Source organism: Haliotis rubra, unplaced genomic scaffold (genome assembly GCF_003918875.1).
Source record: "Haliotis rubra isolate DU_JTF1 unplaced genomic scaffold, ASM391887v1 Scf88, whole genome shotgun sequence".
Classification (NCBI taxonomy): Eukaryota; Metazoa; Mollusca; class Gastropoda; order Lepetellida; family Haliotidae; genus Haliotis; species Haliotis rubra.
In genome coordinates this window covers 456,484-481,812 of record NW_025767612.1, presented here as the reverse complement: position 1 = coordinate 481,812, position 25,329 = coordinate 456,484, and the positions used below count along the sequence as shown (strand labels likewise).

Genomic DNA, 25,329 nt, shown 5'->3' with positions numbered 1-25,329 from the left:
TATCATAGATAACATATGGATAGACATTCTGAACGGTCATTTAAAAACAAATCAACTGTCAAAATTTTGCTACTCCCTAATGGGACTCAACCCAACAAAAGTAACTAGAATCTGTTCTTTACAAAGAAAATGTATCCCCAACATAACATATGTTAAGTCAACTGCTGCATTTTAAGGAACACAACATTTTGTTGTAGATACTTACTCCTTCATCAGGTCATGTTCCTCATAATAAAGGAGTTGTCATTCAAACATTTTCCCCATTCAGCTTTGATTCCTGCCAACTTGGGCACAGAAAAAATATAATGCTTAGTAAAAGAAAATACTTAATTTTGATAGAAACACAAGCACCTTCATTTCAGTTGAAAAGGAGCCCCAGTAAGATGTAACCTTAGGGATGTTTTTCAAATTTATGTTTAGCTTTTAGTTCTAAATATCCTGGCTATAAAGAATACATTCAGACTTGAACCTGTGAAAAGATCTTGAGTTGCTTCATTTAAGGCTACAGGATTACTACAAGGCCCTGACAAGAAGGGGAAATACTCCTACAGGGACTGAGACAGACTAGCCCCAGTACACATGTTCATCATAAGACCTGACAAGCACAGCCACAATGTGGGACCTGCTTGATTATGTCCCTCCATGCAATGATGACATGGACCTGTGCTCTACTGGTATCAACCACAGCAGGTTCAAACCCGATTACTCACGGGCAGCTGACAGCCTGTGATGTATGTGGAACACAGGTGACGGCAGCACAAACAAACATTCAATCCCTCACCTACAATTGTCATGTTAAACTGCAAACCATGTAATTATGATGAACAAGGTCAGCCATGACTGTCACACGGCTCCCTCCCCACTATCCCAGCAGTAACACAGACTGATGCAGCAACACACATAGCTCACATTTACAGAGCCTGCTCACACACATGCGCACTTACTGTACCCTCAAACAGAATCTGGTCACCCTTCAACTTTTTCTCAATTCTAGAACTCAAGCAAATGTCAAAGTAACTAAACCAAGCAAAGACACAACCTCTAGTTCGAGACTATTACAACCTCTTGTTTTATCACACAATCTGGCTTATATTACTTAACCACTAGTCTGAAATAAGCTGCAGCCTAGCTGAATATGACCAATCTACCCCTGTATATAACTTTGTAAGGTCTTTACATATGTTACAAGTGCTATCATATCAATTCTTGTACAAACCCAAATTTACTCCACCTATTGAGTCTGCACTAACAAACGCAGTTTCTACTGAAGGATAGGATTGACAGAACATGCCTGTCAAGGTAAGAGCTTATGAAAAACACGCGAAAACATGTGTAATGGTAAATCCAGGAAAGAATTTGCTACAACTTGTACCAGATTCCCACTGATGTAGGGAATAACGCTTGTTTCATATTAATACCAGCCAACATAGGGTAACTACAAGAGCAGGAAAATAATACAAGTGTGCTGTTACGAATATTAGCACATTGTGTTCATCATATGACTCTCTGAACTCATTACAACAATGTGTTGTATCCTACACATTCCTAGCTAGCAGAGAAATACTGAAAGTGTCTGAAAGTAAGGACACAGTCTTTTATGTCACTCAACATCATTTTCAGAGGATCCTGGTATTATTAAAACTTACTAGACTGAATGAAATTTTACTAGACACTGACTTGAGACCAGTAGTGGTGAAAGTCATCAAGGTTTTGTCTAATAGTATTGAAATTCAGACCCCTTGAAATTTGACCTTATATCTGTAAATCTTTGACAATGACCACCTGACTTTCAGGAATAATTTTGAACAATGCATCATATTAGTTGTATTCTAGATTACACTCAATCAATAAAATATTGAACCAAACCTTATTGGATCTCATCATCCTTGGTCTGTGAAATTGATACTTCATCTGACAATGTCTAAATGGACAATAATTGACACTCTCCAAAGTAATCTAATTTACCCAGGATACCAGCAAATGAGCTACATTATAACCATCATACAAAAATAATAAAAATCATAACAATATAATAACCCTTTCATCATATGTAGTTAGCATCTTTGTTCCAACATATCAGTATTGACCAAAACTGTATTATCATAAATTGAACAGAGTTTGGTTTTATGCCACTTTGAACAATATTTCAGCAATTAAACACCAGAAATACATGTACCCATGTGATAAATCAACCAATGTACCATAAAATGAAAGATGTGATGACAAAGACCAAGTTAGGGAAATAAAGGATAAAGGATAGCGGCAGATGTATAACATAATCCATGCAAACACCTCACAAACTGTATTAAAAATATGATCACTCTCAAGTCCAAGTCACTCTGCATGACAGGATGATCGCTCTCTCCCCACAGGGACAATCCCAGTGAAGATATCAGAACCAAGGCAAAAAGGTAACATCAATAGTATATCATATGGTGAATGTGTACTATCTATTGACCAGAGATTATTCAGAGGCACACCATACAGTGTCAGTCTTACAGGCACAAACATTCTACATTTGACCTCTAACGGCCTACACCTAATACCACAAGCTCCAACAACTGCTGATTTATGTCCAGGCAGAGCTGGCCAAAGACCAGCATCTCATCTGGTATCACAGGAGAACTAGTCAACATATCATTTCCATCATACGATGCAATGCTGGGATTTCTGGATCTGGGATAGGTCCCAGGAAAAGATTGAATGTTGAATTTGTAAATATATGTATATATATAACAAATGGAAAATAACTGGCAATATTGTTGTAGTTCATGGTGATTAGATTATGGCATGTATAAATTCAATTACTGCTCACAAACTCAATACTTGCATGAGATTATTCTCCTGATGACACCAGCTGGACATTGTTCTGATCTAAATACATATAAATTATTAACATGATCATCATTCTAATAATCATTAGTAGTAGTAAGTACTAGTGGTGTTCCAACTAATTGAAATAATCAAACATTGGTCGCAATGACCGAACAACCAAGCAATCGATCACATTTTCTCATAATCAAACACAAACAATTATGGAACTACTGTTTTAGTGTTTGAAACACTTGACGACGGAACATATCTTAGAAGTTATCAAGGCCTGAAAACGTGTTTGATTCTTAGAAAACTCACTTCACTTACTGAAAAGTCATGACTGAATATATCTTGAAGACTCCAGGAAGTTTATGTTCATGATATATTAGTCATCACTTTAAAGTAGCAAGTTGCATCATTTTACATCAGATGTGAAGTTCGCAAATGCAATTTGCGCAGTTTCTAATTAGAACAAAAACAACAACAGAGAACTATGTTATATTTATCTGCAATAACAACCTGAATAGGCAAATCTGAAATATGACGCTAACCAGTTTTTCGATGAATGCTCGTTGGTAATGAACCAATTATCAATTGTGAGATTTCAACCAATTCCTAACACTAGTAAGTACATTCCAAAGTGTATCCTTATATATCAATACAGAAAAAATGTATTATTTATTGTATTGTGGAATGAGCGTTTGCCATGCACTGATGTGTTTTCCCTCCTTGACAGGTCACTTTCTTCATAACACCATAGCACTACCACATAATGATAACTTCTATTACTTTTGTGAGAATGTACAATCAACCTGACAGAATGGCAATGTTGCATTTATGGCTTTACCTGATCTCATGAATTAAACAATCAACTGAATAAAGAACAATCTGATATGTTTGATATATTTAGTTACGTTTCTAAAATAGTGATCTCATCATGTTGATCTGATCTGGCATACATCTCTGTCTTCAGTTATATTCTGTCTGTGCCAAATAATCAGCAACTAAACTTAGTGATTCAAAATATTTGTTGTAGTCTCGAAATGATCAAGACATCTCTGTGATTAAAATACACACAAACAACACATACAAAGAGAATTCAATTCATGTTTTTCAACAAAATGAATTGCAGTTTAAAGTCTGACATGATTGTGTCGAATCTTTTTCATCTTTCATCCATCATAGATTGAAGGAACAAGTAATTATTTATTTTCATATATGCTTTTCAATTAACACATTCAAGGACAGGAGATTGTCGACACATATGATTGAACAGTACATCACCCAAATTTAACAGCTTTATCAAACCAATCAGCAAAAACATCTATTTCCTTAAACACAAATCGGCCACAGTGAAGACAAATGGCCTTTCACAAATCCTTTGAAAGGACATTTCTGTATTACCAAACTGGAAAACAGCACATTAGCATCCTTAATAAGGCATTTTAGAAGAGAATCATTCATTGACGAAGGTGCGTAAAAACTGTAAACCTTGCAATCAGTGAGAAAGGTGAGTGAGTTGATTTATGCTACTTTGAGCAATATTCCAGCAATATCAAGGCTGGGGACACGAGGAATTGGCTTTACAAGCTATACCCATGTGCAGAATCGAAGCCAGACCATTGTGGCGAGAAAACGCTTTCACCACAAGGCTACCCAATCGCCCATCCTTGCACTCAGAAGCTACCAACAACACTGAAGACAGATAATAAGCCCTTGCTTGCTGCACATTACACTGTATCCTACACAAGCTTGCCAATAACTTTTATACACTCACAGTCAGTAAGCATTCCTATGCACCCATAGTGAAATACTGGCTCTATTAGCAGGATTAGCGGGAGAGGTTGTTTATTTCATATTCCTTCTTCGTTTTACAGATCCTTTTCCACCGACTGTGAAAGGGATGACTCAACATTGTTCGTAATTTACACATTCTATTGTTTTCAATAAACTTTACTGACATACCTGCAAACCCAATCTGGACAATGCTAGGATTTGAACCCACACTAACAGATTTCTTGAACACCTAAGGGAAGCAACTCTGCATTGGAACCAACACAACAGGGCTTAATGTGCTCCTTCACCAGTGATAAGAGTTCAATACTGACAAATTTATGGACAGCAACTTCTTTTATATTGTGAGTGCGATGTTTGAGTGCGATGTTTGAGTGCGATGCTTGGGTAGATGCTTGGGTACGGATTCTAGTACCATGGTCTAGAAACGAGACTCTGTACCAAAATGTCACATTCACAAAATAAAAGAAGTTGTTATCCACAAATTTGTCAGTATTGTACTTCTTAACCTCCAAAATGCCACTCAAAGCAGTGATAAGACTACCAAGTTGGAACAATCTACCAGAATTATTATCCAACCAAGGAAAGAAATCATAAGCTCAATCTCAATATGAGTTGATTATGAAACACTATACTACATTTATCATGTTTAGGGAGAAACGTAAAGTCCCAACAACATATCACTATCCTCACACTGCATTTAACATATAATACATGCACATAAGTACGATATTACAGAGAGGCATTAAACCAGCAAACTGTGAACAAGTGGCTGTGATAGCCGACTCCACAAAAACTACACCAATTAACACCACAACATCTCGAACAACACATTAAATCATCATATCAATTCCCGTAATTGCCCATGTATATACCAGCCATGAAGTATGATTACACTTTGAACTGCATATTAAAGCTAGATGACATACGGTCGTAAACCACGTCCAACAGCGCTGCAGCAGCAGCTACTACTGCTGCATTGTGGCCATAACTGCAGTTGGGTTATCGAGTTCACATGAATAAAGTCTAATTGATAATACAGTTTGAGCAGTCTCCCTCCGTACCAGACCGCCTCGCTGTGTAGTGGTTAGAGCGTCCGCCCGGAGAGCGGAAGGTCGCGGGTTCGATCCCCGACCGCATCATACCAAAAGACGGTAAAATATGGTACTTGTTGGTCCCTGCCTGACGCTCGGCATTAATGGGTACAACAGGGACTGGTCGGCTCGGAGTCAGTATAATGTGTCTGAGTGGGGTATTCATGCTTCACTGCGGCATGGTATCTCAGTGGGCTAGCACTGTAAAACCAGCTTAAGTCTGGGCTAGTACAAGCAGCCGCACATACACATACACACGCATGCACGTCGTCATATGAGCGAAATATTCTCAAGCACGACGTTAAACCCAATTTCACCTCACATCACGCCTCCGTACCACGGATTCACGGCAATTCATCCATAATACAAGTTACACTAGATACAGCTGGTTTTAGTGAGTGAATATGGTTTTATGCTGCTTTTAGCACTACTCCAGCAAAAATCACATTGGGGGATACCAGAAATGAGCCTCGAACATTGTACCCATGTGGGGAATCGAACCCGGGTCTTCGCCGTGATGAGTGAACACTTTGATCACTAGGCTACCCCACTGGCCCAAATCCCCATTTAAGATATGGACTTAAGCTGGCAATATATATAAAATCTGATTTTCTTAGGGGAAATTGATTTAAATTCGAAACTGTCAATCATTGATTTGACCAATCCAAATGCATGGAATATTTTTATCCTGCCCAATGGTAAGTCTGATGATGATAGTACATTGTGGAGTAATTTGGAAAGTGCAATGACCAGATTTGAGCTAGAAAAGCGAGCCATTTGGGAATATCAAAATGCATTGGATTTTTAACGAATGCCTGAATGACAATGACACCACAGACTCATTTCCCATCTCCCTGGCCATCAGCATCAGTAGAGATCAGCAACATGTCATCTCATCACAACACAGCTCTGAGTCATCCCCTGCATCAGTAGACACACTGTTTGCATGGTTAGATCAAGAATCAGCATCCACTCACCACATGAAACTATCCCCACTCAACAACCTGGCATCATTCAAATATGGCATGTGAAGGAATCTGCCTTATTGAGCATGTTCAGTTCCTGTAGAGCAATGCACTGCGTTCTTACAACAGTAAGGTTTCCCAGCATGCTTAATCACTTCCTGTCTGTGTATTGGTCAGATCAATGTGATGCTAATTGCCATTGGATAAAGTAGGTTATTACAAAAACCATAGGAATTCACATTCCATTGGTCTGATAAGACTTAATTTAGAAACATGAAAGCTTTTTATCTTTCACAGGTAATGGACGTAAATTAGGTCAATGTGACCTTAAACCATAAACATTAGTGATAATGATCACCTAAAATTGTTGACACTGCAAAAATTCAGTTTTTCTTCATTTGAAACTTGAGATGGTAAAAACATTTAACCTTGACCTTGTTAGTGTTATCAATGTCTATTTTGCTGAACTGGCAGAATCATTCCCCAAATATTAATTTTGTAGAATTTCAGTTTGACATAAAAATAGTGTCCAGATCAGAAAACCCTTCACTGATACCATGAGCAACAATCCATGCTAGTGTTAGGGTAGAAAAATATGCAACCAAGTCATTCTTCTGACCACCCAATCCACTCTTAGGACCAGCATGGATTTCTAGTTTAATCAATCCCTATGGGGCATCTTCAGTAAAAGCAATGAACCAATTTAATTAGAAGAACAATCTCCTATTAAAAATAACTGTCATCTCCTTTTGAAGAAAACAAACTTGAACAGGAACATGCAAACCAATCACAACCTTTGTAAAAAGTGTGTGTGTGTGTGTGTGTGCGTGCATGTTGTTAGTTTTCATTTGTTTAGTAAGTAATAAATCCATTAAAGTAAATGTTTCAAATGTACCACTGCCAGGTGACCTCATCTGGCCACATCCACTGGTGTTCGAGGTATGAAATGATAGGGTCACTGTCCTGAGTATTCCATTCTCCTTGCAATGTGTTATAAGACAAGAAACAATGGCAGGGGAGAAGGGGGGGAGGGGGTGAAGGAGTTTGGGTATTTCCAAAATATTTTTTGTATTATCATATCCATTGACCTTTTCCCCCCAAAACCCATTACTATATCTGAATTTATCTGCGTTGGCCAGCTACATGTAAGGGGAACGACTCACTCCCTTCTCAAGCATAATGTTCACTTTCTGATGTCATCAAGTAGCGAATATATATAACAAATCTAAAAAAAAACTGTTGTCATGATAAAACAAAGATTTCACATGAAACAACCCACGCCTGTTTCTTCATTGTTGCTTGTTTTTTGTCATGTAGCTATGCTTTACACAAAAGTGATACATTTTAATATAGGTAAACATAAAACAATAGGGTTGGCTATAGATATAGATTTAAGAGATCAATAATTGTCCACTAAATGTCGTCTAATCAGCAATAAACATAGGAAAAGTAATTTTGAACAAAAATAGATAAAAGGTCTGAAAGTGAAATATATCAATATATTTCTTGTTACTGGTGAGTGGTGACATATGTATTTATGCATGGATTGCTGACGAAAACAGCACTCAGAACATAGTTTAGAAGTGACCCACGAATAAGGACGTAACTGTGTCTGTAAATTAGAAAACCATTTCCTCCAAACTGTTTATGCAATATGTTATCAATAACACATGTTTCATATCAATAATCATTAATAATTCATTCCATCAGCGATACTTCCGATTAGCAACCTTTTTTGGCCAGGCCTAGCAAACAATGATAATAATAACACTTTTCATCAACAGAACATTGCTTGCTTTACCTAATGGCAATGAGAGATTAAGTAAATACACTTGTTTTATTGTTTGTTTGTGGTTTAATATATTGCAGTCAGCAATATTCCAGCTACATGGTGGCAGTCTGTAAATAATCCAGTGCTCAACATCATGAGCATCAATCTTTGCAACTAGGATATGTGTCAACCAAGCCTGACCACTCGATCCTTTTTAAAATATTTTGTCAATGGTTTAATATAGATTAACGTTTAGTCTCTCTGAAACATTTAACTTAAAACGAAACAAACAAAACAAAGAGCTGCATAGAGAAAATGGGATTATATGTAAATTGCTTCATTACGGGTTGTATCACTATAGCGAGCGAAAAGCAAATAATATGGACAGTGAGGCTGACTATAACTTCACACTATTGTCACTATATATATGATTTCATATTAATTAAACTAATATTAAAGTTTTGAACCAGATACTGTCATCTTACCCATACTGACTGACTGAGTTTTGGTTTTAATTTTAGCAATATTCCAGCAATATCACGGCGGGGACACCAGAAATGGGCTTCACTCATTGTACCCATGTGGGGATTCGAACCCGGTCTTCGGCGCGGACGAGCCAACGCTTTAACCACTAGACTACCCCACCGCTCTTACCCATACAACAATGCTAGAACTCCAACAATAACAGAAACTAAGTTGGTCCGCCCATGTCACCATGAAGGAAGCAACAAATTAAAAATAAGCTGACATACTGACATTACAACCCCTACTGTTTTCTCAAAAGAAGACATCAGGCAAAAGAACATGCACTTCGTGAAGTTGTATTTTGTTTGAATATGGTAAATTGTTGAAACATAGCATGTTTGTGGATGCAAAGATACAAAGTCTAGTTTTATGTCTCTTAACTGTTGTACATCAGTATCAAAGCAGAAAAATGTCATATAACAGTATCTTGAGTTCATATATTTCACATTAATTTTATATTAATTTTCAAACTGGGGAAAACTGATTCGACAATACAACCTCGTTTCAGTAAGCAATATAACTGGTGGATATATTCAAACATACTTGGGCTACATCTATTATGAAAAAAACTGATCAAATTTATATGGCTAATCTATTAACAAATGTATGGATACACCTCTATTCATCATTATAAGCAAACTGACAAAGTGAAAGAGGGGCCTTAACAAGTTAACATTATTTTCAGAAATAGAGCTGTAGTGAACAAACTTAGCTCATAATCCAATGAAAAATCTATAGTGTGTACAATCCTTAACATATACAAGAAAATGTTGTTTTGGTACTTCTAAGGGGCATTTATAATATATATAATCAAAGATTGGTGGAAAAGTTGGCTAAGGGAGCTTACTGAAATGGGCACTCAATATAGCTAATATGTTACTGTAATTGAATCAAAACATATATATGTGCATATCTTTCTTCGTACAATTGTATCTTCAATTCTGTTTGATATCTAATCATTTGCTAATGCAAAGTTTAAAATGGTAGACATTGTAGAGCTAATCTTTACAAAAATGATGTCACGTTCCAAATTTACTGCTTGGAATTCCACATTTTCTATCCCAATGTGATCTGTCCTGATATATTTTGTCCTTGTTGTTTATGCAAACTTGTATAATCACACATTGTGTCATATCCTTGTCACAACTATGTAAACAAATTCATCAGTGCAACTCTAGGTTTGTGTTTAAATGTATGTCATTTCCTGGCATGACATGGGGTATCACACTCTGTTCATAACGAAATTTCGAAACCTTTTCGTGTTCAACTGGTGCAAAACATGTAAAACATCTTATGTGAGGTCGTACAATAAGACCCAGCTCGCTGCTGATATCTGTGTTACAAACATACGAGAAAATGTAGGAGAGTTTACAACCAAAATCGGAAACGGTCGACTGTCAACAACTGGAGAGTATTCACCAAATTTTAGCAAAACATGTTGTGATCGTGTCCATCTTTAAGCAATACAATTCTGTTTATACAACCATAAGTCTGATACCAGTTTGTGGCATGGGTATAGAGCATAATTTAGACGATTTCAGTCTATTTTTACCTGATGGAGGGCTGTCAGACCGTCGACATTCGCTGTGTTGATGTCGGCCCCCCTCTCCAGAAGTCTAGTGACTTCTTCTCGGTCCCCACTCGAACAGGCTGCCAGAAATATACATCCATCTTGAAATTGAACTTTTCTAGGTTTTAATTTAGGTGAACCTGGCTCTCTGTTTGTCTCAGAATCCTCCCACCGCTTTAATTGTTCATGCCTACGAAACATGGCATTAACTTGTTTCTCCTCCGCCATGATAGTTCATCCCTAGAAGGGAATGACCTGAATAACACAACCTCGGAAAGTTAATCACCGTAAATCCACTTTCCGTTTTCTAAGGGAGGTAACTGCAGGTGCCCGATAAAGTAACAAATATTGATGTGCGCATGTCAGGCCGTAAGCGACAGCCGGAAATAAACCGGACTTGCGCATATCAATGCGTAGAGCATTCTATTCGTGCTGACCGAATTTAGAACGAGGCTGTCAGCCTGGTGGCGGTGACTGGAACTAATAATTACAGAGAATCATATTTTCTGTACTACTTACACAGCTTCTAAGTGCTTAATGATGAATGGTATTTGCACATGGCACACAATTGCAGAGTTATGATATCTGAAATAGATTCGAGGAGAGGTTAGCCATTTTCCACGTGCTGTTTGGAAAAGCAAATTTAACACAACGCTTTGCTAAAGATAATTGCAAATTTAAATGCGTCATTTTAGCAAAACAAAGTATTATAACCGTGTTTTTGTATTCACGAAAGATTTACTGCTATGAATGATTGTTTCCTTGTTCCACGCGACACACGACAGTAATCCATCAATATAACAACTGCAAGCCAATATAAGAGCGGCCTGGAAATAAATGCATCTAGACTGGACCAGACAATCAAGTGATTGATAGTTTGAACGACTATTGATGCCTTCAGGTTCGATGACGTGCTGTCAGCCAAGTCCCTGGTTAATTCTAATCCGGATCAACCACGTGGTTAAGTACTAATGACAAGCTCAAGGACATCTGTTATAATTATACATGGATCTGGAGAGATTTTACTCGTTTTGATAATAAAGGGAAAGGGTAAAAAAATATATAAAAATTCATATTTGTTTCTGTTTTGGATTTTTGTTGTTGTTAGATTTTCTATTCCACTCAAATATAAACGATGTCATAATTATAACGATTTTTGTTATTGTTTAATTCTCATTACTGTGTTTTTTTATGTCTGTGCAAAACCTGAAGAAAATATAATTCATTACGATATCGTACTAAAATAGTTTGGCCTCTGCTGTAGTACAAACGTAAAAGCTGGATATTTAGCACCACCCCCCCCCCCACCCCCCAAATATAAAAAAAGATGTGTCATGAGTGTTTTTACACTGTCCAGATAACAAAATGATCTTACTCAGTGAACCACAGCAAAATCTCAGATTCCGCCTGCGCCTGCTATATATATATATATATAGGAGAGAGAGAGATGTATTGGAAGTATTCAGCCTTCTAGTGTATGATATGGAAGGAAAATCCTCCATGTTGCATGTCTCAGATGTTTACCACCATGGAGAAAGCGTGAGTGAGTGAGTTAGTTTATTTTTTCGCCTCACTCAGCAATATTCCAGCTATATGGCGGCGGTCTGTAAATAATTGAGTCTGGACCAGACAATCCAGTGATCAACAGCATGAGCATCGATCTAGTCAATTAGGATACTATAACATGTGTCAACCAAGTCAGCGACCTGACCACCCGATCCCGTTAGTCCCCTTTTACGACAAGCATGGAGACTAACAACTTGTCTCTGAAATGAACATATTTTACAGAAAAAAAACAGTTCATAATAAAATAAAAAATTTCACTGAAAAGGAGCCATGAGACGTTCTTCTTTTTCAGAAACTGTGGAAATCTAGAATTGCCACATATTCTAGACTTGCATGGGCTTTCTTGGATATTTTATTGGTTTCAGGGTCTGCATGACAGACTAGGGTGGATGAATGAATGAATGAATGAAATATCAAACAAAGTTAAAACACCTAAACAAACAACAATAAAAAAACACATGATAAAAGGGATACTGACGGTGTGGTCTGTCACCTCTCCGTAACATCCGAACCGTGGTGACCGGAACGCATGCGCCGTCAGAGTACATACACGCTTGATTGGAGAGTCTGATTGATGTTTACACTGTGCTAATTTGAAATTGCAACCGATTACGACGTTAAGTGGGTAAATAAGCGTATTGTGTGTTTATGCTACGCTAATCTGTTTCAGACAAGCGGACACGCTTCGGTGAGATATCGAGACGACTCATCCATGCATGAGGGCGACGACTTTTGGTGGGGGTCGATTAAGATAACGTCACGCACCAATAGAGGCCATTGAAAGGTCCTGGTTATGGCCACTTAGGTTTGCTATAGGCTACTTATGGAAATGTATAATTGAACCGTATATTCACAGTCATATAAACGTGCTCGTAAGATATTCTGATGATCACTATTGGGATGTCAGGAAAGACAACTGACTGACTGAGTTTGGTTTTACGCCGCTTTTAGCAATATTCCAGCAACATCATGGCGGGGGACACCAGAAATGGGCTTCACACATTGTACCCATGTGGGGATTCGAACCCGGGTCTTCGGCGTGACGAGCCAACGCTTTAACCACTAGGCTACCCCACCGCCCCCAGGAAAGACAACGGTGTAACGAGGAATTGTCTCTCCCAACAACCAAGGAATTTTGAAAAGAAAAAGAAAAAAATTGTTCCCGAAAAAATGTTTGACGCAAAACAATACGCTAGGTGAATGGAAAACAATGAGTTGTATATAAAAAAAAATAAAAAATGATTTAGCCCCTCTTTTAAGAGAAAAAATGTATTATTTGAAACACTGAATAAAAAAATAATCTGTCTCGAATATTATTTATTAGTATTATTTATTGCACAGAGGGAATCTCGTTTTCATACTAATTTACTAAATACAATGTCCACACTATTTTCTTCCACAGCTTCACACCTTAATATGGAAGCAAGCGTGCACTATTTTGGCAAGTCTACATTTCTTATGATTCAGCTGATGAGAGTCGTTTGAATCACATTCTGTCACAAAAATTCTGGAAAATAATTTATCCTCAAGCATTGTAAACACAACGCACTCGTTCTCTGTATATTCTAAACCTGTCTGTTGTTAGCCTGATCTCGATCGTGATATTTACGTTAGCGGATTGTTTAAGTTTTGTATGAATGACTGGGGCCAAACCTCTTTCGTCGATTGCCAAAGAAAACAATGTTTTGGGGAAAAACGATATTTCGTGATGTGACGGGGCGGTGGGGTAGGCTAAGCGTTCGCCCGTCAAGCTGGAGGCCCGGGTTCGATTCCCTACATGGGTACAATGTGTGAAGCCCATTTCTGGTGTTCCCCGCCGTGATAATGCTGGAATATTGCTAAAAGCGGCGTAAGAAAACCATACTCACTCACTCACGTGATGTGACATATCATTATGTATCGTTTAGAATATTTCAAAGTTTAAAAGACACGCGACTTATACGTGATTATGACGTTCAGAGCATACAGAAAGAATGAGGCCTGTGCCAATCACCAGTCCTGGAAAGTTGGATGCCATTGAGAACCGATGCATTGTTTATCTAAGTCACACTCATGAGTATTGTGAACCCGCTGGTGTTCCGTTGCACAAACACTTGAGCAGAACTGATACCCCGGAAACTTAAGACTCTTTTTAGTGCTAAGACAGTGCTTTTATTTCTCGGATGGGGACATCATGTGGATAGTAAACTTCTTCGTTTAACAATTTCCATCGTCTTTGGCGCAGTTTTGAAACATTATTATTAACATAATTTTACTTAAAATAATCATTTCATTACTGATTGGACCTGATTAGCATGTAGCCTATGGGTTAAGAAGGGTATAAATGTGTTCGTATCGATTTTCATAGGACACATCTTTCGGTGGAATTATTCGTTAGGTAAATAGTTTCTCGAATCCAACATGGCGGCCGCCATGGAATCAAGAACTTTGCGATGTGCCATGCAACGCTTGTACGCAATGAAACTCACAAATGGTATTTCTTGCACGTGCTATGCAAGAAGTCTTTCAAGTTCCACACGCGGTAGTCATCGAAACAGACGAATAAATGATTCGGAACAAGGTGTGTTAAGTCATATTCATACAACTTCCGTCAAAGATTTGTGTGATATGTCACAGTTTTCGTGCATCTTGATTTAGCCTTCATTAGCTTTGCCTTCACAACTTGTCCTCTAGTATCTCATGTATAAGATGCACATGCAGTAATGGGGCTCGATGTCAATTCTAATACTTGAAACCTGCGATGCCTGAGTCTGGTTTGATTTTAGAGTTGTCATGATGATAAAAAATATGTTTATTTAAAATATACAGGAAAGATAGCATTAATTCAATTTAAGAATTAAAAATGAAGTTATATGATAATATCTATTGTGTATAGAAAAATAATCCATCTCACCAAATAAATCGACAGGTAAATTACCACGTGCCTTCTTGGACAATACAAAAGCAGGGATTGGGATAGAGTACTTTGACAATGGGCCATTTTCAGGACTATTAGACATTTTCTGAATTTAGAATGGGCCACTGTCCTTGTATCAATAGTAAACTTAAAATTTTCAATGGGCCATTTTTTGTTCTAATGTGCAAAATGGCCCATGGCCCCTGCCTTTCCCAATCCCTGCAAAAGTGAAACTCCTTACCCGACGTACAAGAGATTAGTTCATATAAATAAACTTGCAAGTTGTATTCCAGCCAAGGTCTACATCGAGTTGGCGAGCAGACCTTGGTATAGTGCAAAGAACTCTAGTTATATGCTGGACTAACAGACCTGTGAAGATCCGGGTTAGAATATTGATCTGCAGTAACCCATGCTTGTCGTAAGAGGCAACTAACAGGATTGGGTGGTCAGGCTCGCTGACTTGGTTGACACATGTCATTGTATCCCAATTGCGTAGTTCGATGCTCATGCTGTTGATCACTGGATTGTCTGGTGCAGACTCAATTATTTACAGACCGCCGCCATATAGCTGGAATATTGCTGAGTGCGGCGTAAAACTAAACTCACTCAGTCATTGCTGGACTAACAAGAGATGAGCCTACAGACAGGCAGCTATTTCCAACTCTATACTTGACAATGCTGATCTCTCTAAAATACTGCAAGGGAAATGGAATGAAAACAGTGAACATTAGCATAAAAAAAAATAACTGATGAATTCTAAAGTTTCTTATATATACTTTCGTCTTTATTTTTGTCAGGTGACAGTGAATTCAGAACATTTGAAATACCTGGCCTTAAACCTATAAACAGGGAACGAGAATTCTTCCGGAGGAGGAGGAGACCGGTATGTATGATTTAGCTTGTTGTTTTCAGCAATAAAATGTTAATACTAATAGTGAGTAGTGTTACAAGTTTTTCATGTTTTCCAGGTAGCCCCACCGCGGTATATGCAGATGAAGCATGACCAGGACTGGACTAGTGTGTGGCCTTCAGCTGCCTCCTTCAAGTGGAGTGTTGTCCCTTTGCCTATGAGACAGGGTTTTGCAGAGGTAGGTACTGCTAGCTTTCAGACTGTGGGTCGAGTAATATTCAAAGTCATATTGAGTTAATGTTGTTTAATGTCACAGTCAGCAGTATCAATGCTATTTTAAGGTAACTGAAAATAATAAGTCCAGAAGGTTGTAATATTTTCAGGGTGCAATCTTGTTGAAATTACTTTGCTACTTGGTCCCCATCACCACACAGATATAATGACCATTTTACCTGTTGTAAGGAAAATTTAGGTGAAACAAGGGAAGGCAACGATGTAGCTGGAAAAACATGAAATGAATGGTTCTGGATCAGGCTAGCTATTCTCGAAACGTTCGTAGCCCTATGAACTTCTTAAGCCCATTCTCAACACATTGGCTACGATAAAAGTTAAGAATTCTTAGGGCTACGAACGTTTCGAGAATAAGGGCCCAGGACTCTAGACAGGGTTGAAAGAAAAACCAGGATCATATAGTTTTGTGTGCAGCATTTCATGCATTGTTTACATAAGTACCTCAATGCAATTTTGAGATTAGTATCACAGCGTATCAGTGAGAATAGTGTTGAAGTGCATCAAGTGAACTGCTACAGCCTTTTAGTTGGGCTCATATGTCATGTGCTGGAGATTCATTCAGCTAGTGACTCCATGCAATCGTAATGATGATGTTTGTTTGGGTTCATAGAAAGAGACAGAGAATAAGGGCGTGTCCCCAGCAAAGTATGGAAATATTGAGCTGATGAAACCACCCAACTTCCTACATCTCACGCCAGCTCACATCAAGAAACACTGCCAGGCCATCAAGAGTAAGTCCTCTGAATAAAATGGCAAGTAATTATGCTCAAAAGTGTTTGAAATATAAAAGAAAGTTAAAGGGTTTTAACAACACGCCAATCACATGATTCCTTGCGAAAGCTTGATATGGGAGCAAAGCTAAAATGTAGTCCAATTTAGTGAATCCCATAAGCATAGGCTCGGCGCTGATGGACAAAGGATTGTATCGGTATTTTAGGTTTGAACCCAAGACCACTGACTGTGACAAGCAACTCATCTTCAGATGTCACGCGTCACTATATGGCTGAAATATTGCAGAGGTGATGTTACATATTAAATTTTAACTCACTCAGATGTCACTCACTCAACTAAACAAACAAGTAATAAACCAAATTCATGCTTTTCAGATTTAAGATTCAACAATGGCCATGCATCCTAGGCTCTCTGCAGAGTTATGTCCCTTAGTTAGGCAAGGATCTTAGGCAAGCATCAAGTGATGGTGGATGGGAATCGTATATTTATGTGATTATGATCCTAATTTTGTCAGCTCAATACTTGTGTTCATGGGCTTTACCAAAGTGGTGGACATATATAACTTCACACACTCATTCATTTCAAGAACCTTGTCTCCATTTTTCCTTTTCAGAATTTTGTACAAAGTGGCCAGAGGGATTGAATACAAATAAAGAAATCAATAAGCACTTCCCAATAACAGTAACAACATCTGACTACAGTTTCTCCAGCACATCAATCCGAGATCCCCGGGCTCGCGCTGTCACTGTAGAAGTAAGTTGAGCTGCCCACACAATGGCACAGATTTTCTTGACTTCAACCATGTTTATAGACATGCTTTACTTGCACTGTGATATTACAGCTGTATGTGGTTATAAAGAAATTGTTTGTTTGTTGTTTAATGTACCACTCAGCAATATTCCAGCTATATGGTTTGCAGTCTGTAAATTATTGAATCTGGACCAGACAATCCAGTGATCAGCAGTATGACCTTCGATCTACACAATTGGGATTGATAATTGACATGTGTCAACCATGTCAGCGAGCCTGACCACCCGAGTTACCACATGTGACAAGAATGGGTGGCTGAAGACCTATTCTAACCCCGATCTTCACAGGTTTATAAAGTGATTACTGCAAGAATTGGTGTCACTTACCAGTTTTTACAAGGTGTATCGAAATGAATCTAAGGGGCCAAAGACAGTTTGATACATTCTGAAACAAAAAGCGGGCGGTCAGGCTCACTGACTTATCGTATCCCAGTAGCATAGATTGATGCTAATACTGTTGGTCACTCGATTGTCTGGTCCAAACTCGATTATTTACAGTCCGCCGCCATATAGCTGGAGTATTACTGAGTGCTGTGTTAAGCAACATGTTTATAACTTCACTTAAACACATGAGTACACTTTGATGAATTTCAACTGAGATGGTGATCTGAACCCATGATCATAGGTTTCTGGCAGTCTTATGGAATTCAGTTCTTCAAAGGAAATTGCCGTGACTTGAACAACTTGAATTAGACTTAGCTGGGCAGTTAAGACGGATGAGCTGTGAGCTATGACCTGCTATTTGCTTCAAACTGATGCGAGTCAGTGTTGATTGATTCTTATACTAACAGCCACTGGTTACTGGGCTGTGGATGCATTTCTCAAACTTACACAAAGAAACATTATATCATTTACATAAGGAACCATATGACACTGTCGTGATCAATCAATACCATTTTCAGCTGAAGCTGTCTCATTTGAAGTTGGACAAACACGCACAGCAGAAGCTGTTGAGACTGGTCGGAAACAGGTTCAATCCCAAGACCAAAAAACTGACCATTACCACTGACAGGTGAGAGAGCACCAGACTTACAGGACACTGACCACATCCCAACCACTCACCCCAACCACTCACCCCAAGCACAAGCACAAACTGATAATTACTCCGCCTGCAACCTCAAAACCACTCCACAGCACACCCACTCAACATTCCTTTAATTACAACCAGTCTTCACAGTGCATCCCCCTTCCACGAAGACCGCCTCCGTGGTGTAGTGGTTAGAGCGTCCGCCCAGAGAACGGAAGGTCGCTGGTTCGATCCCCGACAACGTCATACCAAAAGACGGTAAAATATGGTACTTGTTGGTCCCTGCCTGGCTCTCGGCATTAATGGGTACAACAAGGACTGGTCGGCTCGGAGTCAGTATAATGTGTCTGAGTGGGGTATTCATGCTTCACTGCGGCATAGTATCTCAGTGGGCTAGCACTATAAAACCAGCTTAAGTCTGGGCTAGTACAAGCAGCCGCACATACACATACATGCATGTGCTCATATGTGCGAAATATTCTCAAGCACAACGTTAAACCCAATTTCAGCTCACCTCACCTTCCACCGCATGCCACCAAACCTTCTACATGACATTACACTTCTCATGATTAATTACCCTTTCCTCTGAAACAGTATGGAAACATTTGATCTCTTTTAATGAATGTTGCAGGTGTCCAGTGAGGCAGCAGAACTACGACTACGCCATGTACCTGGTGACAGCTATTTACTTCGAGTCCTGGGTAGGTGTCCACCGTCAGACACTGGATTGTCTGGTTCAAACTTGATTATATACAGACTGCTGTGATATACCTGCAGTATTGCTGTATCTGGCATAAAACTACTGAGTGAGTGAGTAAGGTACACAGAACTTCCCACTTATGTTGGGTCTAGGGCTGGGACGGGTACTCGAATCCAGGTCGGGTACAGCTGGAATCGAGTCCAATTTCTAGGAATGGAGTACCCGGAAAGGGAGAGAACTCTGTATAATAACTTGTCTTTTTCATTATTGACATAACACACATTTACATCATTGGTATTGTCCGATTAATGGAGGTTATTTTTAACGACTGTAATTTATCTGCGAGTGAGCAGTGAGTAATCATGTTAGCAGTATCAGTAGCAGTAGGAACGAAAAGTTTATTTTAACGAGCAATCTAAGTAATGGTGTTACTCTTTATATTGGTTAAACAGACGTAAATTATATAGCTTGAGATCATTTTTAATTTCTTATTGCCACCCGTATACGTTTTCTATAATAATCTTTGTCAAATCGTGATTGAATATTCAGACAGTTGACAGAAGCACTGTATTCCTTACATTTCCGGTTACTTGATTCCGATTCGGGTAAGTACATGCGGGTACTCGATTCCATTTTTTCCTACCCTCCCATCCCCATCATCTAAGGCACAACGACACAGTGCACAGAGCTGTGGTTCTTTCAGTGATTGACCACTTGAGTCCCAGATTACCGTTGTGTTTTCAGGTTTGTCAGCACCATACTTGTGTTGGTGGATTTCACTAAAAGGGTTGACTTCTGAGATCTTAACTCAGCATTTCTCAGGTCTTTCTCCCATATTGAGCTGATGTGCTGTGATACAACTAGATTTGGTGTTATACCAAACTCACTCACTCCCATGTCTGGTATTTTGATGTCTGAGTGCTTGACCCAGATGGTTCTTCTAGTTGCCAGCACCATTACTATGCTTGTTGGCTTCTCAAGAGTGGTAAACATCAACAACAAATGTAAATGTGGATGTTCGTGGAACAAGCTGACATGTTGCAGTACGAATGAAACACTGTTTACCATTGTTAGCCCCACTGGCTCCTCTGTTTAATAGGAACAGGATTTGAATGCAGATACTGGCTTCCACAGGACATATCGTGTCTTTCCACTTGTCCACTGATAAATACATAAGAATGATCATTTCCAGGTTGAAATCCCAGTTCGCACACGTTTCTATGTTTGTGTGCTCGTTGGTTTCTCCATGTTGGTAAACATCTGAGACATGCAACATGGAGGGCTTTCCTCCCATGTTTAGGTCCCATGCTGTGGTATAACTTCAATACTGTTTATAGAAATGTTAATCCAAGCTTAATTTTTCTCATTTAGGTTTCAAATCAAACCAAAATCATTCTATTTCCATTAAACTGTCCGGAAATATCCCAGAAACATCATAATCATTGATTTGATTTTCAACATAATTTTTACATTAAGACTTTCACACATGAACGATTCTTGTGGATATTATTTCTGTATTAATACTGATGGGGCTAAAGATGTCAGTATCAACCTTGGATAGGTAGACTACATTGTTGTTCAGTTAAACCTGTTCCAAGGGAAGTAACTCTGCCTTGCCTTATTGTTGTATCACAAAACCAGACTGAGAATAACTTGTTGGCAGTTTAAAATAACTGGGTTCAAGTAATAATTGATGTCTGTTTACATATGTAAGTACGTTAGTATGTTATTTATACCAGTGAACTCCAGGCTGTTTATCTGTCATAGAAGTAGAAAATAAATTTACTGATACAATAACAGTTTCTCAGACAATGTTTTCTTGCTTGAGTGAATAGATTGAAAAACCCACTGCATATCTACGCCATGGCTATATCCTTCATATCGTTAGTTATAGAATCAATGCTCATGTGGAGTCATTTATAACGCACAAGAATGATACATCTTGTAACAAAGATGTTATCGCCATCGCCTTGTGAGTTATATGTTTTCATTTTTATCTGTGCTCCCTAGATTTGTCAGTTATTCCAACTTTTACATTGACCCCAACATCTGTGAATTGATCCAACTTTTTACATGCCCACAGAAAAAGGAGCCATGGGAAGATGAGATGACAGAGGCTGACCGTCTCTTCTATACATGGCATCTTAGTCAGTCACGCCAGTCAGTCATCGACCTGTTTAAGAAGTTCCAGGACATCAAAGAGGTAGGGAATGTAACTGCTTCTCTACTCTTCTTGTCTTTGTTAAGTGTTGTTGCCTGGTCAAGATACTGTGTGACCTTGTGGCTCCGTGAGTCTTTGTTGATACCATGGAGGTCACTGAGCCTATAGAGAAGCAGTGGGAAGGAATTTACTGTGTAGGAAATTACCCCGTGAAATATCGCCATGACAACAGTGTCCCATGCTTGCAATATGTATGGGACTTATTGTGTACCCTGACTATAAGGATGATTTTCACTTGATATTTTACAGGATTTGATGTTGGAGCTAGACTATTGCTTCATTGTTAAACATCATTCCCTTGTTCCAGATGAAGCATGATGATGTATTGCTTCCAAAGACTCTGGCAGCAACATCACAAATCATATATATTGCACTAGCTCAAGACTGACTGACTGACTGAGTTTGGTTTTACGCCGCTTTTAGCAATATTCCAGCAATATCACGGCGGGGGACACCAGAAATGGGCTTCACTCATTGTACCCATGTGGGGATTGAAACCTGGGTCTTCGGCGTGACGAGCCAACACTTTAACCACTAGACTACCCCACCGCCCCCACTCAAGATGATCAACATCAACACAAATACCTAGTTATGATGAACATGGATGTTTGTGAACCTTTTGACTGAGCAGATATTTTTATTCTATTTTCAAAATGAGTTCAAAGTATATTAAAAAATATTTCACCACATTCTACATACTAAAAATATGTCACTGGAGTCTTACATTGTTATATACCGGAATGTGAAGTTAGGTGGGAGGCATGGGTGGCCAAGTCATCTATGGCACCACAAGTTGGTGTGTTAATTTAAAGTTAGGTCCCTTGAGCATGCCAGAAGCTTATGATCGTGGGTTCAATTCTTGTTCAGTGATGTTTCTTGGTTTGTTAGCACCATACCTGTGTTAATGCATTTCAACCCATGAAGGTCCGGGTTACAAGGAATCTTCGTAACCCATGCTTGTTGTAAGAGGCGACTAACGGGATGGGGTGGTCAGGCTCGCTGGCTTGGTTGACACATCTCATCGGTTCTCAATTGTGTAGATCAGTGCTCATGCTGTTGCTCACTGGATTGTCTGGTCCAGACTCAATTATTTTTACAGACCCACCGCCATATACCTGGAATATTGCTGAGTGCGGCGTAAAACTCAGCTCACTCACTCACTCATGCATTTCAACATAGTGGTAAACGTTTGAGACCTACATCATATTGATCTTCCGACCCTCATTAATCTGACATGCCAGGATATAATGGAATACTGTTTGATGCAGCCTTAAACTCACACACTGACAAGCTGTATAGACTTGTGCACCCTAAACCCTCAGCTCATTATATCCTATTGATACCTTTACAAATCATCATGACCTTGTATGGAGGCCATGTGTTGATGGTGCTAGAAATGGATGTACGGAACAGTTCTCTTTAAAAATATTTTAAAGTCAAAATTTTCATTATCTTTTAGCCTTCCAGAAGAAATCTTATGCAGTTTTACAAATTTCAAACAGTGAATTGTGGTGTGACATACAAGTGAATTTAATTTAAATGTGGTCTTAAGACTGACCTGTTGTCTGAACACATTGCAATATATTTTCAGAGCAAGAAAGATGACCCTTCATTCAAGGAACTGTCCCACCTGCCCAGCAGTCTGAAGGAGGAAGACATTGTTACCCTTGACCTTGTGAAGGAGTACAGCAGATCAGTATCAGAGATCATGAACAAGGGAGAGAACTCTGAATCCCTTACTAAATATAAGAACTCTGTGAAGAAAATACTGAACCTTCAGGCAGGGGCATCCTGATATGTAACGAGTCATTCAATGTTATCAGCATATTGTACAGAAGTGTGAGATGAGTGACAGTACAGATGGATGTAGTCATAAGAAGTTTTATAGAATTTCCATGGAGGTTCCAAGACCTGTGCTCTGAACCAGATGAAGAAATTATTGAGACTGCCAACCCCCTTTTGGTGCCAAGGATTCAGGGGTGTATTTAAAGGGTATTCATGACTCAGCAGTGTTATATGTGGGACACAAATAAGAATTATTTAAAAAGAAATTAAAAATTCATTTGTACAAAAATTCGATCACAGTGTTTTCTCAATGGTTTTGGTAGTTGTGTACAGAGGTATTCTGGATTCCAGGGGTTTCAGAGGAATATACTATTCAATATTCCAGGGAGGGGTTGGTGCCCTCATTACTGTGAATCATGTGAATCTGAGGATGATAAAGATTTTACCAGCCTCATCACTGTTCTGCCACATTGTAATTATCAAGTGTCATTCTGCAGTAAACTTGGTGATCTTGTCATTGTCTGGTTCTTGTGTTACTGAAAATTAGCCAATTCATGTTACTGAGTTTGACTTAATTGTAATGGTTTTGAAAAGGGGTCTGTGTTTCACTGACAACATGACCTGTAAAAGAAGTGACTTTGATCAAACTGAAATAGTGTTCACAGCATCAGGTCATGCATAGTTCATCCTGGATAATCTGCAGGGTATACGTTCTGATAAAATCGCCACTAAACCCTTGATGCATCTACGGCTTGGCCCCATGATTTTATTACCTCCCTTGGCTGGCTTTTTATCCAATCAGGTGTCTACGCTGGGAAGTTGAGCGTACCAATCACAACTCATTTTCGCTTCTTTTATCTCACTGATTAAATTTGGCAACATAATTGTTGCAGAGGTACTCTGAAAGACAGGGATGGCAACAGGAAAATCTATTTTCAGCGGAAAACTTAATGTTGTGTCATCAATTGAGGGTTTCTCAATGGGTTTAGACGATTCACAATTGAACAATTTGAAATAAAATCCGCAGATCAGCGGAAAATTGCCATCCCTGGAAAGAGGTAGAAAGAGTTCTTGCATATATATTTAAGGTTTCAGACCTGTCAATTTGTCGGTATGATTTCCCCCCAAATCTGAGTCGCACTGCGAACAAACCTTCACGGCTGCGACCGCTATCTTTGTTGACACTTACAAGCTCAGTTAATTGTAATTACAACGTTATAGCTGATAGGCTACTGTGAGAATGCAGAGCCAGCAAAGGGAGGTAACAAAATTATCAGGCCAAGCCATACATGCGTCCAGGGTACTGCGGAGATTTATCTTAACATATACCCTGGAGATTATCGAGGATGTGCACAGGAATGTGTTTTCAAATCCCATATTATAATCCTAGGTTTTACAGACTCACACGTGACTTTGGTTCAGATACATCAAGCTGATACCCTAGGAGATTACTGAAGTTCAGGTCAAAGTTGCTCTAAAGCCACCTCGCTCCTTCATCATCATATTCAACTGATTCTGAAAATAAGCACACAGTGATAACACACTATTAAGATAGGGACCATTGATATATCTAATCTTCAACAGCTTAGAAATACATCATGATACTAGTGAGAATTGGTCTCCAGCAACCCATGCATGAAACCATCACCTACTGATCCCTGTTATGACTTCCTGACTGGCTTATGCATGTCCTCATATCCTCGTCATCACTGGATTGTCCGGCCAAAAATCTCATTTACAGAATGAGGTCATATACCAGTAATATTGCCCAGAGTGGCCTTAAACAACAACTGAACATCATTTCTATGAGTCTTCTAGATCATTCAAGACTCAATTGCAAGTGAAATATTTCAGAGTTAGTGTTGTATTTATAAGCCTTCAGTCATGTTAACTGGACAGTCATGTTTGAGGTCAAATCT

General features: G+C 38.9%; 2 protein-coding genes across 13 annotated transcripts in view; one reads left to right on the top strand and one right to left on the bottom strand.

The window, feature by feature from the left end:
- The window catches only part of LOC124263368 (protein phosphatase 1 regulatory subunit 12A-like), a 121,519-nt gene extending 110,745 nt beyond the window's left edge, over nucleotides 1-10,774 (bottom strand). For all 12 annotated transcript variants that reach the window (XR_006894825.1, XM_046697971.1, XM_046697974.1 and 9 more), the window contains exon 1: nucleotides 10,516-10,774. Coding sequence is in view for 11 of the 12 variants with exons in the window: in XM_046697971.1 (XP_046553927.1) it covers nucleotides 10,516-10,761 (246 nt within the window). In the remaining variant the exon portion in view is untranslated. The remainder of the gene's footprint in view (nucleotides 1-10,515) is intronic.
- A 3,716-nt stretch (nucleotides 10,775-14,490) lies between these two features.
- LOC124263386 (28S ribosomal protein S35, mitochondrial-like) lies at nucleotides 14,491-23,927 on the top strand. The gene is made up of 9 exons (XM_046698002.1): nucleotides 14,491-14,659; nucleotides 15,793-15,878; nucleotides 15,964-16,083; nucleotides 16,747-16,867; nucleotides 17,482-17,621; nucleotides 18,580-18,689; nucleotides 19,336-19,405; nucleotides 21,488-21,607; nucleotides 23,217-23,927. Exons 1-9 carry the CDS (start codon nucleotides 14,500-14,502, stop codon nucleotides 23,418-23,420), a joined length of 1,131 nt encoding a protein of 376 aa, XP_046553958.1. The 5' UTR covers nucleotides 14,491-14,499; the 3' UTR covers nucleotides 23,421-23,927.
- Nucleotides 23,928-25,329: the final 1,402 nt, after the last annotated feature.

What these genes read in the sequence shown, in the direction of transcription:
- LOC124263386 (XM_046698002.1), top strand. Translation starts at nt 14,500, where the DNA reads ATGGCGGCCGCCATGGAATCAAGAACTTTGCGATGTGCCATGCAACGC. An exon ending in CTGACCATTACCACTGACAG is followed by an intron (nt 18,690 to 19,335) that starts GTGAGAGAGCAC and finishes TGAATGTTGCAG; the next exon opens with GTGTCCAGTGAGGCAGCAGA. An exon ending in AGTTCCAGGACATCAAAGAG is followed by an intron (nt 21,608 to 23,216) that starts GTAGGGAATGTA and finishes ATATATTTTCAG; the next exon opens with AGCAAGAAAGATGACCCTTC.